The sequence below is a fragment of the Lepeophtheirus salmonis genome, chromosome 6 (genome assembly GCF_016086655.4).
Source record: "Lepeophtheirus salmonis chromosome 6, UVic_Lsal_1.4, whole genome shotgun sequence".
Taxonomy (NCBI): Eukaryota; Metazoa; Arthropoda; class Copepoda; order Siphonostomatoida; family Caligidae; genus Lepeophtheirus; species Lepeophtheirus salmonis.
In genome coordinates this window covers 12,028,943-12,044,996 of record NC_052136.2, presented here as the reverse complement: position 1 = coordinate 12,044,996, position 16,054 = coordinate 12,028,943, and the positions used below count along the sequence as shown (strand labels likewise).

General features: G+C 31.1%; 1 protein-coding gene across 3 annotated transcripts in view; it reads right to left on the bottom strand.

Moving 5' to 3' along the window:
* sff (sugar-free frosting) overlaps positions 1–16,054 on the bottom strand; it is a 100,251-nt gene that overhangs the window by 20,180 nt on the left and 64,017 nt on the right. For all 3 annotated transcript variants that reach the window (XM_040714792.2, XM_040714793.2, XM_071889079.1), the window contains exons 5-7: positions 3,017–3,232; positions 2,004–2,214; positions 1,214–1,412 (exon numbers count right to left, since the gene is read on the bottom strand). In XM_040714792.2, coding sequence (XP_040570726.1) covers positions 1,214–1,412; positions 2,004–2,214; positions 3,017–3,232 — 626 coding nt within the window. The remainder of the gene's footprint in view (positions 1–1,213; positions 1,413–2,003; positions 2,215–3,016; positions 3,233–16,054) is intronic.

The window sequence follows — 16,054 nt, the reverse complement described above, 5'->3', positions numbered from 1 at the left end:
GGCTTTTCATCCGATTTTAAGATAAATAACTAGTTTTATTAATAATAACAGTGTACATAATAATTTTAAGGGCGTATTCATATTATATGTATATATATTTTATTTCCAATTATTTTATTAAAGGTAAATAGCTAAAAATTTAGGATTTTTTTGGGATAGACCCCCTTTGAAGTTCTCCCCCATCCCTTTGGGCATTATAACTACAATAATTAGAAATATGTTCCTCCTTCAACGATAACGAAGATGCATACTAAGACTAACTCGCTAATCCTCTACCTCATTCCCTTTTTAATTCGTATTCAATATCGATTATCCCTTTTCCGTTAGTACAATAATTTTTTTTTATTTTTGATTGGTGTGCTGCATTTTTGGATCAACAAACATAGCATAAAAAAACTTTGGAACACGTGGAATCGATCTTGTTTTATGGAAAAAAAAATCATCTTATTAGCGAAAAAACACACTTGCCGTCCAGAGCCCAGGAATTTGGCTAATCAGAATGGAACATAGGCTTCAGCACTTTTCTTAGAATTCTGAATTCTATAATATTTTATTATAGTAAATACATAAATTCGAGTTTTTTTTTCAACTTTTCCCAAATTTGGATTATGAGTAGTGTGAAAAAGTTGGTCTCTTTGCTCCAAGATGTCATCTTTAGGTTTCATATCTTCATCAAAGTTTGAAAAAAAGGCAAAAGTTCTTTATTTAGTTAATAAATATTTTTAATAAAAAAGTATTTATTTTGGATAAATAATTTAGGAAGATATTTTTGTAACTTATAAAAAATGTTTATAGAGTCCTCCTAAGGATCAAAAAGAGTACATGACGTAAATTGTTTTTAATCACCTTCTTATAGGGTGCATCTTTTTTTTTAATTTTTGAGAGAGCAAAGATCAAAATATTAGTTCTAAATTTATTTCGGTTAGTCCTTCTTTTTACTCCTATTTTGATCGAGATGAGTAACTTAAAGATGACCTTGTACGACAATAAGATATGTAATTTGCAAGCCATATCAAAAAATTTCTAAATTGAATTCTAAAAAAGTTGAAAAGCGGACATCCCTAATGTACATGTTTTTCTAAATTCTTGATGAAGTTGATTCAAATCTTATTATCAAAAACCGTACATTTTGCATGTGCAGACTGTACAAATAACTATTGAACCTACAAATGGATTTGTTTAAATTCCTAATTAACAAAAACTCATTCATTACCTGTATAACTGTCTCCTTGGAGTTAAAGGCGATCCTTGACTAAGTTGTGAATAGTTTAATCCGTTAGATTTATAAGAGTCTACCCTTTTTCGAGGAGGATCCGTGGATCCACAACGACTTCTTAAAATAACTTCAGTGTCGTCTTCATATGAAGGCTTTCGTTTCTTCCGATCCAAAAGGAGGAAATATATCACTTTTTCTAAATTACAAAACAGGAGTCATTATTTTCGTAAAGGGGTTTGAATAGGTAAATATATTAAATGGAATGCAAACTCTTTTTTTCATCAACTATAGGCTATTTTTTCTATTTTTCGATGAGTGGAGAAGTTATGATATGAAAGAGAAAATTTGACTAAAACACTCGCAAAAATCCTTAAGACATTTATTACAATATTGTTTTAGTTTTATTCCTTTTTGCTTTGCGAAACTATTTTACTCTGAAAAATAGCCCATAGTTGGCCAAAAAATGAAGAGAAATAAGGAGTGCCATGTTTAGAGCATTCTTTGTTTAGGGTGACCAATGACCATACCTTGATTTCCAAAAAAAGAGGACTTTTTAAAGATGATTAAATTTAAGGAAAAAGTATTTTTCATACTTGTTTTTTTCTCTTTTAGAAAATATATTTTGTTCTTTAAAAAAATATTTTGGATTTAGTCTTTTACGTTGATTTGTAACATACGACATTGGTACTTCATAAAATCGGAAATTTTATGAATTTATAAAATAATCCCAGGACAGGATGGAAAAAGAGGAGAGTCAAAGTAGAAATGTAAACATGATGTTACTTACCAGTATTATGAGTGGGTTTTAAGAGTTCATCAATAAGCTTTAGCTTATCCTTGAAACATCCCAAAGAGGTAATAGCTCGTTGAACATCATCATCAATAGATTCTTTATCCGGTATTATGTGAGTTTGAACCACGTCCATCATAGGGGCTTCTAGATCTAATTCACCCTTACCCCCAGCAATAGCCCATGGATGTTTATTAACTTCTTTCAGCTATATATAATGAGGAAATGAACTTTTTTATTGGTTTGTAAATTCTAAGCACTGTTGGCATGGAAAAATAGCATGGTACATAACTCTGATAATTTGACGTTTTATTAGATATGCTACAAGCAACTACGAGAGGGAGGCAATAAAAACAAATCTACCTTTGCTTTTAGTAAGAATTATTCGGATGTCGTTCCGTAATTCCACTCTGAGTCCAACAAAAATACTTGCATTTATAATAAATTCCTTAGAATTACTTTCCGTCATTCTTGAGCACACGCATTCGTGTTTAATTCATGATTAGAAAATAAAAACGAAACCCCATGATCAAATATTTGTTCAATACGCAATAAATTTTGTCCATTAGGGGCGTCTCGTAGACTTGAATATTACTCTATAACTAATTATGCAACCCCAATCAATTCACCCTTTCAACTGAATTAACGAGTTGAATTATGCAAAAGGAAGACAAATTTGCAACCGTCATGAGGGAATGACGGATAATGATAAAGTTTCATAAAAAGTGACATCTTGCGCGGGGAAAATATATTAATAAGACATGTAATCTTCTCAAGCTAGCAAGCGCTTTTTGCTACGTTGTATCATATCTTTAGATGTTCTCAGCTCAATAATTAAAGAATAAGGCTAAGAGCTTTGGAAAATGAAAAAAAAAAAAAAATACTGTCAGATTGCCAACTACAAAACATTTCCGGCAAAATAAAATGCTTAGAATGTACAACTCTTATGTATGTATACATTGGATATAAATATATTTGTGTAAAACGAGTAAAAAAATAAAAAAACTCACGGTGAATCGTTTTTCTGCATCCACTTCAATCATTCCTCGAAGTAGATTTTGACAGTCGGGTGGAACGAAATGGGGTATATGAAAGGATCCTCTCTTGACTTTTTCCAAAAGCTGTCTCAGATTATCATCATCAAATGGAAGAGCACCAACGAGCAGAGCATAGAGTATGACACCGCAGGACCAAACATCCGCTCGTCTACCATCGTACTTTTCACCCTAGAGTATGGAAGAAAAAGAAAGAAATATATTGTCTGAAAGTTATAGAAAATATGCACAATGTACCCCGTCAACACAAAAACAAGCTAAAAATATTTTTTTTTCAAAAATTAGTCTGAATTATGTATATTTGTGTTCTATCAACAAATTATTTACTCAATCTCTTGACAGCGCCGCTCCAAATGACATTTAAAGTTGAAAGAATTCCTCTCCACCTATCCAATATTAGAAATTGATAGATGGTTTTATTTGAAAGGGGTAATGTTGTGGTCAAATTAAGTCTCATAAATCAAGTGAAAGTTCTAAACTATAGTTGACATTATTGTGTATTTCTTTCATCCCAGCAGTTTGAATACAAAGCCTGTGATTGAGCGAACTATGTCAATTAAATATTGTGTAAATACTCAATTTCCACCGTTTTAATATCATACAGGATATTGCTTTTAGAACTCACCCTAGATATTTGAATACTAATTTATAATTGTCCAAAATATGTCTATAAAATATTGGACAATAGCCTGTATTTATACAATATACATGTATGATGTAAAAAAATGGACATGCCCCCTTTTCTTGATTTTTGCTTAATGTGTATATGAATAAATAGGAATTTATTTTATAGGAATATAAGCTCAGGCATAATGCATTCCTCTAGATTCTTTGACAACAACAATAGATAAAACGGACCTAGGATATGTGTGTATATATCTAATGTTTTTGATAGTGTTGAGACTCGGTCCAAGATCGATCTATTTTATCTGTTTTGTCTAAATTGACTTGTTCTTTACGGATTTGGAACAAAAGTTAATTATTTTCAAATTGTGGAATTATTTTTTTCAATCTAATCTCAATGGATTTTTTTTTTCAGTATCACTATATGTACCGATTTTCTCTGCATTTCACTTTTACGAGTTATGAACGTATGGAACACCTTAAACAGCCAACACACTTGACCTGATCAACAATTAATCTATTAGTATATATACATAGAATAAGTGCGTTAATCCTAGTCAAGTCTTAAAATGTATTACTTATTTTTATTACATACACCACTTATTAATCTAAATCAACACCGTATAGTTTGTCGATTTGTTTGTTTGTATGTTGAGATGAGATATTTTGAACAAATATTGTGTTTAGCTAAAGCTCAGCTAGGTAGCGCTCAAGAGACTAAAGTACTCCTTGGCTCTTCCTGTTATATGATTTTTTTCTACTTTTGCTACTATTATTATCCTTTTATTCTTGAGAAGAGAACCTCTAAGTATTGAGTAGTTATGTGTGAGATTGCTCGTGAAAACGGAGAGTAACACTAGAAATTTGTTGGAGAGTTTGTCGTTTAGCCGACGCCTAATTACTCCGGGAAATGCCGAGTACTATCCCTTGTTAAATACGTAGAAGAATATGCAGATTAATATAATAATTAGCAAACAATATATGTATACACATTCTAACCCAAGGAATAGAAGATTAAATTAAGTTTAATTTCATAAATCAAAATTTATGTAACTTTTTTACTTATGGGAAAATATTTGTATTATGTTTATACAATATGGTAAAAATCGGGAACAATCTATGTCGACAATTCTAAGCTAATCAGAGAACAGAAACAAATAATGGCTTCTCATATCGATTAGCATCACAGCCCCATCTCTACTTATAAGTAAGGAAGGGATCTGTCTAAAGAAAAAAAAAACGATGTTTACCAAGTAAAAAAGGAAAAACGGTTGTCACATTGTGCTCTTTCTTGTTTTTTGTTCATTGTTTAATTAGTCCTAGCTGTCTTAACTTCTCCCTCTAATGAAGAATCCTCGCCTATCTTTGTTGTAAATTGATTTATAAATGCATAATTAAATAAATATATATGAATTTAAGGGTAATTATAATATTTACCCAGAATGAATGCTACTTTAAATGTAGAAGGTTCTCCTCTTTATAACAGTAATTCATTTCCCCCCCAAAAAACAAGGATCTTAATTCAGTAGTACCATATGTCTCGCTCCTGCCTTCTCTATTCATGAGTAATTAGGTGCATTACTTTGTTGTATTAGTTTTTTGTATTTAAGGCTATATGTTGATATACCTATGTGCAAGTTACCCGGTTAAAAAAAAAACTCAAAACACATACTTACTTACTTTCTTTTGAATATTTTAAGTACCTACGAATTACAATGTATCGTTACATGTTCAAATAATACCATGTGATATAAAGAAGGTCCAAGTTAATCCCTTTCAACCTCCAATACTTACTTTCTTTATCTTTAATCTATTATTTTTCTCTGAACTCTCAACATATGTTTGAGTGTGTAATATGTATTCAATTTTGGGGTTCATCATACCATTAAAAAATAACAAAAAGTTCATAAATCATACAAAAACGATATTTTGAATGACATTATACACATACAGGGTGCGAAAGCTATATATATGGTTTGATTTCTTGGACAACCCCGGGCACATAGACAGTTAATTTTTTTTTGTTAGATAGCTTGTTCAAACTTGCAACTTTTGGAAAAAATAGAATGAATTGACAAATTCGTTGTCAATATAATTAGGAGAAGGAACGGATCCATCCTTGGAATCTGTACCAGAAGCGACAACATCCGAGTGAGATTGCAAGGTTAGGAAGGAATTTGGGGTTTCTTAATCATGCAGAGGAAGTTCCCAGTCTACGTCATTGTGTTTGGGGAAGGGGGTTAGCCCTGAAAAGCCACGTAAGGCCTCCTTATGTGTTCCTGCAAGTCTTTGGCTTTCAGCCTAGTACAGAGGCTGGATGTGATTTTATTGAATAAAAAAGCTTTCATAATCTGTTTTTTATTTTGATTACTGGTTGGAGAAAAAATTGTATTTGAAAAAAAAAATCCTTTTCGTGGCACATATAGCTTACGCACCCTGTATAGATATAAATATATATATACGTGTATATTGTTTCCAAGTATAGTTCATTTTCTTTCCTGTATCTACGTTCTAAATGTTCATTTTTAGGGTATATAAAAACACAAGATATAAGTTTGAGATGCTTCAACCCCAGGAAATGAGATAAATCATAATAAAGTTAGCAAGGAGAAGTTTTATCCTCTGATTTTCACCCTCCTTCATAATAATCAAGGAAATTGAAGGGGAAGGAAGGGAAATGTATTAAGTAAGTTGGCTAAGGAAACCCCAACAACAGTAGTACTACAGTGACTAATCAAATGTAGCCTTTTACTCTTTCCATCTCATAGTTACACCCTATCTTATACACACCTACTAATAATATCTACATTGTACTTACATACATTAGGGCGAGGCGGTTGTACAATAAATCCTTAAATTTAGACGGATAACAGTTCTTCTTTTTGAGGGGGGGGTGTAACTGTGTATAGACGTAAGGAATCAGCATTAATCGGGCAATAAATAGTATATTGTGTAGGGGCGTCCGCAGGGGGTGGGCTGAATGGCCTATTGTTTTTGACTAGAAAATTTAACATTTGAATTTTTTTTTCAAAAATATTTGTAGATTTAATGTTTTTTTATTTTATATTTAATTTTTTGAGAAAAGCTTTGGTTTTATAAAAATTTTTTTCCAAACAAATTAATATTTGAAATTGTTTTTTTAGAAATTTAATTTTTTGTGAATAGATGTGGATTTTTAAAATTTATTACGACAATAGAAAAATTTATACAATTTAATTATTGTAATTTTTTTCAAAAATATTTTAAATTTTGTATTTTTTTAAAACATTTACGTGAGTTTATAATATCACTGATGATGTTTTGGCAAAGTTTTAATTGTAAGTCCCTTTTGGACTCAGAATACAATTGAAGATCAACATTGGAGTAATTCTTGCCTATATCTTAGTTTATTTTCTTCTTCTCTTCCCCCCGTTTAAGCTGCTTATATTTGATCAAATGAAACATCGTGACAGCTAAGCTACTCTCCTTCAAAATATTATTTAAATCGTTAGGTTTATCATGTTAATTTTCCAATTATTTTTTAGCATATCGACTGTTCATATTTTCACCTTATCTTTAATATTTGGGATTGGATAAAGTCGCAGCATCAGTTTCACCCTAAACTACATAATATTTATGTATATAGATATGAACAAATAATTTTTACCTACTAAATAATCAGAGAATTACTACTAATAAGGAATCCATAAGAAAATTACAGTCGATAATATGAAAAAAAAAAAAAAAGCTACTTTTTACTTCCTGCAACCACAACCAATCTATGAACTAAGAAGACCTGCCAAGTCTTATCTTTTTTTAGTTAGACCAAATACAATGTACATATATATATATATATATCATATATGAAAGTTTGTTTTATTTGAAAATAACACATGAATTAATAAAGAGAATATATTTGGCTTACACTAATACACTCATAGTTAGACATATCGACAACATCCCCGTGTTATAAAAGAGAATGCATTGAATAAAAAGTAGGGTTTAATACTATAAACTTTTATTCTCTTGGGTACTTAAGTTGGGATACAAAAAAAGTTATGACAACTTCCTTTGGGTAGATGCAAGTCAAATAATTTTAGTTTCTAAGTTTCAAACTTCATCAGTTCTTTTTTAATAAAATTCTATTCAGCCACTCATTCCTTAATTTTTCTCTTTTATTCGTTTAATTAAAGAAAAACAGAAATAACAATTTTACCATAGTTTATTCGGTGCCTGGACCTAACGTAGAAGAACCAAACGTCTAAAGAACAAGTTGTCAAACAAACAAAATTTTGAAGGTAAATACAAAACGTAGAACCTTCAAAATGTGGAAATAACAAAATGTGGAACGAACAATTTTCATGAAGATATTTTGAAACAAAACTTATTTAAGTAACAAAGATAATGCAAAAAAAAAAAAAAAAAAAAAAAAAACAGATCGGAGGGCATGATGAAATTGCAAGGAATTAATTTATATATATATTTTTATTAAAGTTGACTGAATTAGTGAATATTTTATAAAAATTGTCCGTTCTACATTTTGTACGTTTGACGTTTGTACTAGGACGTTTGTCCTAGTACCAATTTATTCGAGCTCTATCGTCTGTGTAGTAGAAAAGAAAACCGTGTTACCATGTAATAACGTCATTGGTTTATGAAGTTAGGAAACATTTTAAATAAAATTGTGCAGAATATTGATAATGAATGCTGTATTTAACAAAGTATTATTTTAAGGAGATAAGCACATTCAAACCAATTTGTACCTTAACAGTACTAAAGCGTCATTCCACGACAAATCGATCACTCGTCAGACAGATGTTTGAAATTTTTAAGGTCAAATATTTGACCTCATGACCTCAAGGTCAACAAGGCATTTTATTGGGTAAAAGAATAAATACAAAATAATAAATATGTAAATATCTATCTAATCAAGTTTAAAATAGATCAATATCATCAAAAACCCAAGAGAAATAGCTGTTTAAAAACAGTGGTGCAGTTCTTGAGACTGAAACTTTAGGAGCCTCCAACTCCTGATTTGGAGGTCAAATAAACCTAAATTTTAGATTTTTGAGTTTCTATTGAAGATTAAGCTATATGCTAAATCTCAAACAAATCGCAGATGGTAGCGTAAAATATGTCCTTTCTTTGATCGATTTGGCGTGAATGACCCTAAACCGGTATAGTAAAACAAATATGAATTATGTAATCATTGAAATGTTTTGAATAACTTTTTTTTATTTTTAGACAAGAAATATCTTGATGACTTGAATCCTTGACGGTGCAAAGCGGAGCTTCAGTTGAGTATGACTGCCATAGAATGGTAAAGTTGTACTTGAAAACACTCATATTGCATGAATTCATGTCTGCTGATGCCAGGTTCATTTATGAAGTGATTTTTTTGTTGCCTTTTGTAATACTCTTGAAATTTTCATCGTTTATTTTGCCCAAATTCCCTCAGTAACAGCTGACATGTAATCATGCGAGTACAATGCACTCAAGCAATGTATTCTCATACTTTGTATTTTCTTTTCATCTGTTTTGTCAGTTGACTTTTTCTGATTTAAAGCAGCTGAATCTACGTACTATCTATGGATTTATAAAGGGTATTATTACATGTTTCCTTGCCCAAAAATAACTTAGCAGGCCAAAACTTAAGAATGCGGAATGAGCATTGCTTAATTAAATTAGTTTGTAAGCAATGCGACAAAGAGTAGCAACGTCTTCCAGCAAAATAATGCAACTCCCTGAATGATAATATTATTTACTGTAAAATATCAGTATGTTACTCTCATAGATGGTGCTTTGCAAATTCTACTCCGCGTGCTCCATTTTTTTAAAAGACTACTTTAAATAACAAGCTACAGATTATCAACACAACCTTGTGGAGATTATATATATTTTTTAGTTTGCTCATACCACTTTAGCTAATATAAGTTTGTTTCTTTTTGAAAGTAGAAAGTCGAGGTTGCAAAACACCTCGTCAGGATTATTCTTGATCAATGAGTCTCCAATAATGTACATAATCTAAAAATTAATAAATTTGATTTATAGTTATACAGAGGGTAATTAAACACTCTATGAATCACATTTTTGGTTAAAAAGATTAAATGATCTGCGTCATTTACTTCTGTTATCAACAATTATTGATTAATTATCAGTCCCCACTGATAAAACTACATTTCAAAACTATAGAAATAACAAAATTTGATTGCTGAAATGGATTTAATTGACAATCCAATATTTTTATGACCGTAAACAAACACACACACACACAAAAAAAATCGATAAAGTATGTTGTTATCTATTCCGTACAACTTCTACTTCGATAATAAAACCCAAACACGCTATTTATCCCCCTTCTAGATGGATTTAATGGTTGGAAAAAATGTAAAGGGATGTATTGCTCTGATCCCAAATGAATATTATATGTATATATTATTATAAACTTAAAAATTACCCATCGAAATTTCAATATGAAGAAGTGAAGAAAATAGATTGCTGAAATGGGAGTTTTATATCAATAACAATATAATATAATGCATAAGGGTTGATAGGAGCAGGAATGAGAATGCTCATTGAATTCCCTTTTTGACAGTCAATTTCTCATAACATAGCAATTTAAATCTATTTACTCAAATGCAGAAAAGTTCCCTCCTTGTGTATGTAAACACACACTTTATAAGAGGAATAGAAGTTCTTAGGAGAAACGTATATCATCAAAGAATATGAATACACTAACTAGGGGGGAGGAGAACAATGCTACTTCGAACCTCCTTTCCTTCTGTACGTAGCTCAGCTCCTCATCCTCAAGTTGATGTTTTTCTTCAAGCTATGAATGTAGTTAAGAATCATTTTGTTATATTTATCAGAGAGTATTCACACTAACAACAAGAATGTCGATTATATAGTTACAGGGTGGACAAGGTAAATCCGGAATCACTTTAACGGCTAATTATGAGTATTGGAGAGGTTTTGTGATAAATATTTAATACTTATTACAAGCTAAATGTGTTAGCTGTCGAATTTAATAACAGATTTTTTGAGTATCTCGTCGTTCAAGCATGGAAATAGTTAGTAGAATTTCCATTATCGAAGCTCGCCACGCGGGACACTCTACACAGGAGATAATTTCCTTCTTCAAATATCCAAAATCAACAGTTTATGACGTGATTAAGGCCTTTGATTAGGAGGGACAGACTGAGAGAGCCGCTCATTCAAGAAGATCTTATAAAATCCAAACTAAAAGGTTCATAACTGACTTGAAAATATCAATGGACACTCATCCAGATACACCAATTACTAGGCTAGCCAAGGAATGCATCGTAAGCAGAGGAATCATCAAAAATACCCTCAGGATTAATATGCATTCCTTGTCTAGGGTGAGAGCCTCAAAGCATCTGCTAATAGAGCATACTAAGGCAGACAAAATGAACAAAGGTAAAATTCTTACAAACCAAAGGAAGAACAAAGGTGGTTACGTTCGTTTTTTTCGGACTAGAAAATCTTCACCATTGACCACAAGAAGAATCGTAAAAACGATAGATAGAGCTGTTTAGGCCCTGATGAGGTCCAACCAGGCATGAAAACAAAGAATCCGGTTTTGGTTATGATACTGGTGGTCATCAGCACGGAGGCATAAGTTATGCACCCCACTTCTTCCAAAAGGACCAGAAGATGACCAAGGAGGTCTACAAGGACGTTCTCAAGGACATGGTCATCCCATGGATTAATGAAGTCACTGATGGGAAGCCTTATATATTCTGGAAAGACTCATCATCTGCTCATAAGGCCAAGATTGTCCAAGAGCTCTTTGCACAAAATGCCCCAGATCTTGGATATCCATTTTATTGGCCAACCAACATCCCAGACCTAAATCCCAGCGGTTTTTATGGGGCAGGGTAGACAGGATCACCTACAAGAATAATTATGCCTCAGTTGAAACCTTGAAGAGTTCCATTGTCAATAAAATGAAGGAAATGGATCTGCGCGGGGTAGCAAAAGCATGCAAGGCATTCAGGCGCCATGTACAGATTGTGATCGAGAACCAAAGCTTTCATTGTGAATAATCATTTTTCATTTAATTTGACTTTCAAATGTATACAAAAGTCTCATAATTAACCGTTAAAGTGATTCCAGATTTACCTTGTCCAACCTGTATATTCTTCTGTTTAGTGTTCTAAATCAGGGGCGTCTGCAGGAATATTTGATTCTTACTAGAAAATTAAATATTTGACATTTTTATGAATAACTACGGATTTTTGAATTTTTTTTCTAAAAAATTTAATATTTAAAATTAGTTCTCAAAAAATTTAATTTTTGAAACTTTTTCTGAACATCTGTTATTTTTGGAATTTTTTTTCCAAAAAAATTCAATACTTAGATAATAACTAATGATTTTTGATATTTTTTTTCCAAAAAATTTAATATTCCAAAATTAATTTTTGAAATTTTGTTTCAAAAAATTTAATTTTTTGCATAAACAAATCCCCACTCAAAAAAAAAAAATATATATATAATCCTGTGGACGCCCCTGTAAATACTGATTGGTTGAATTCGAATTTACTGCTCTTTTTTGAACTGCAAACAATTAGGAAGTTAGAGAGGAAGAATGGGCTAACTACTAACTGATTTTGAGCCTTTTTTTTCAATGTTCCATTTTGGAGAAAAGATTGTGAGATACAATAAATGATGCGCTTTTATTTGACGTCAACATTGTTGGTCTTGGCCATTTATGGACTAAACAACCTAGTTTTATAACAATAAAAATAGTTAACTATTTGATGTCAAATTGAGACCAACTAACCGTAGGGTCATTGTAAAAGTGACGTAACTTACATCTGTTGTATTTTATAGTTTTATCTGACAACAGAAAACCCATTATTATATATATATATTTATGATCTGTAAGTTTTCTGGCTGATTCTAGCAGTGCAATGTAACGTATGTAACAATGTCTCGAAAAGCTACAAAGCAAAATTGACGTAAGTGACAATGTTGCCAATTTAGCGTCAGCTACATTTTACCAGACAGAAAATGAAAATTTTGTTTAAAAATGACGTCACTTACGTCAATTTTATCGATTAGATTTGTTAAAAAAAAAAGACTTTTCTCCCAAATAATTATTATTTAAACTTTTTGTGCTAGCGACATTATTCATTGAACGTTGTTGTGTAGAATTACGTATGGAGAGAAAAGAAACCCGTCAAGACCGTTTCAATATACATTATAATATCTCAGAGTGATAAAATTGGTCAGCTACGTCACTTTTGCATTAATCCCACGCAGTAAAATGACTTAAAACTTACTGTCGATTAGGAATGTATCACTCTATCGCAGGGACATCAATTTTTTTTTTCGTTGTATGTCACCTCTCAATGACAAATCATTTTAGGTATGTATTCTTTTCTATTAGGGCAGTATCCTCAATTAACATGACATAAGGATCAATAATTATAAATCAAAGCTGTTATTATTTTTCATGTTGATAAGGATCTCTATCTCATTTATGCATTCGACAAATAGTCCATGAACTTCACCAGTGTGCCAGAGGAAATCCCTCATCGTGTCACTAGAGACATGCGTTTCATAGGCATGCCATCACTGCTCTATTGCCTTGCTTTATTAAATTTATATCTGATAATAAAATTTGTTATTACTTATTTATATAATCCTTTTTCCATATTTGTACATCAAAATTAACAATTATAATTGAAAAAATAAGAAATGTTTCTCTAGTTATCCTACTTTTTAGTAGATATTACATTGATTTAATTCAAAATCCCTGATTATCCTTGGCATCAAGTAGTATTTAGTACAGATGTTAAGTCTTTTATTATACTTAAACCCAATTTAATGAAGTTTAATCTATATTTATTGGAAATTTGTGCATTTTATGTATTAAAAATATCAACGTTTAGCCCTAAGAAGACACCTCCTCTAACTATTATGCAATTTATGACGTCAGTGAAATTAGTCTATAGGTACATGGGATATAGGGCCATGCACTCTTTTTTCCCTTCTTTGATCAACTACTTTTTCTATTGATTTATTAATAAAATAGTAATCAAAGGAAAAAGGGAATTGAATTCACAAAATTGGGGAAATGAATGTCGTTAGGAATATAAATAATATTTTTTTTTAATTATAGGGGCTCCCTGTTTATTAAATTATTTATATCACAATATTTATTCAGCCTTTTGGATTTTTTTCAAATTCTTTTTAGTTTTTTTGGATATTTTTTCAACCAAGCACCTCGCCCAAAAAAATATATAAATATACATATATTCCTGTGGACACCGCTGGAATATATAGGGATATGTATAATGTATATATATATAGGATATGTACGACCTCATCAAAAACTACGGGAAATCTTGTTTCACACTTCAAACAATAGTTTTTAATAATTTTTTATCATAATAAAAAAAAACTTGACATGCAAGGAATATACTGAACTATTCGGAGAGTCAGAATAATTCCAAACACCGAGTTATACAGTGAGATCCTGTATTACCTATTCTGCTTCCATAAAAGAAATAGACCAGTTCAAAATAATTACTTTAATTCCAAGTATAGGGTATTCCTTGATTTATCTATGGTAATATGATGAAAGAGGGACTCTACATATGGGCGTGGCTCATGTTTGAGTCTACATACATAGATATAATAGATTGATTCTCTTTTCTTATCATAATATCTCTTTTAACATTTGGTCCTTTCTGATTCATAGATCCTTTTGCTAGCTCTGCTCTTGTTGTTGCTTCTTGGGGCGTGTCATATTATTATTAGTAAGCAAAAGGAGACTTTGATGACGTGGGTATTTAGACGGAATTCTCTTTTCTTCCTTATTTTATGATGGAATCATATCACGTCGTTTCTTTTATTCTATCACGGAAACTTTTCTCCAAAAGAAACATAAAAAAGGCTCGAAATCGTCCAATCATTATTAACCAAATAAGTCAATCATACCAACTGCTATTTATCTCAAATGTTATTTCAGACTATGATTGCCACTATTTCCCCACCACTTCTATATAGGTTTATATATATATATTATAATCCTATTATATTCGATATTGAATTATGATATTGCAAGGTAATATTTTATTTAAAAAAACATTTGTATTTAATATCATAGTCCAAATATGTCCAAAGAAATAATAAAATGGCCAACATTTATAGCTATGTATATACCTATACGACGAGTGATCAACAAGAAATTATATACTTGCCCTTTTGGAAACGAAGTATAAGTAAATTGCATAACTTATTACTTCGTTAATGTTCAATGTATCAAAAAGAATTAAACCCCCATGACGTATCAAGTGAGACAAGGGAATCGACAGCGAACAACAAAATACAGAGTGCATTTACAGGATTTCAAATTTTAAACAATAAGTGGAAGTCAATTAATTTGAAAAAAATAAAACTACTACGTAGCATCATTATCTTGTGATATAAACTTTGGATTATGTTTGGATTTTTTACATTTCGTAATGTTAGTACTAATTATTATTGTTTACAATCCTATTACATTTTGCCCCGATACTAGAGCATTGCATCTGCAGATAAGTCGTGCCGGAGATTAACCTATTAGTCAATAATAGTTCCATGGATGAAAATAATGAGCAAGTTAGCAACTGATCTAGGTAATTTTTTATAGGCTTTTTTGTAAGAAAGTTTGTAAGATACAATGAAGAGAACGACGTGTCTTGTTGGCTGTATAATAATTAATCATTGGCAGTTCGGCATAATTGAGCGAAAGTAAATCTTCTCTCTTTCTATATCTCTCTCCTTCTCTCTGTTTCTCCCCTATTCTCTTCTCCCTCTGTACTTTTCTACATCCCTCTCTCTGTCTTTTTTCTTCTACCTTCATTCTTTGTTTCTATTCCCTTCTGCTAGTATAAGTAAAGAATAATAATTAGTGCGTGAAAGACGAAAATTACATCTGAAGATTTGTTGCAAAGTTAAAAGATTACGTCCTTTTTGGAATCGGAGTAGAATTTAGGATTGTCATTAGAGTAATCATTACTGTGTTTGTGTTTATTTCCTTCATTTCAGAGCTGTTTGCGGTTAAATAAAATTTTAGAGCAGCTAAGTTGCTTTTCTTCCATATCAGTGGATAATATTCATATATGGGTATAAAAATATATGTTCCTAACCTACCAACAATCAAACCTGGAGTCTTCCCTTCCCCTATACTCCAATCAAGATTTTGATTATTTATAATAATGGTGCGTCTTTTTTATAAAAACAATAAAAAAATGCATTTTTGTCGACGTCTTCATTTTTATACCACCATTCATTAAGTTCATAGGATCTACGTGCGTAGTTTGCAAAATGATTTATGTTGCCATGGTCAATTAACTATGGATTTATAACATTCTTCCT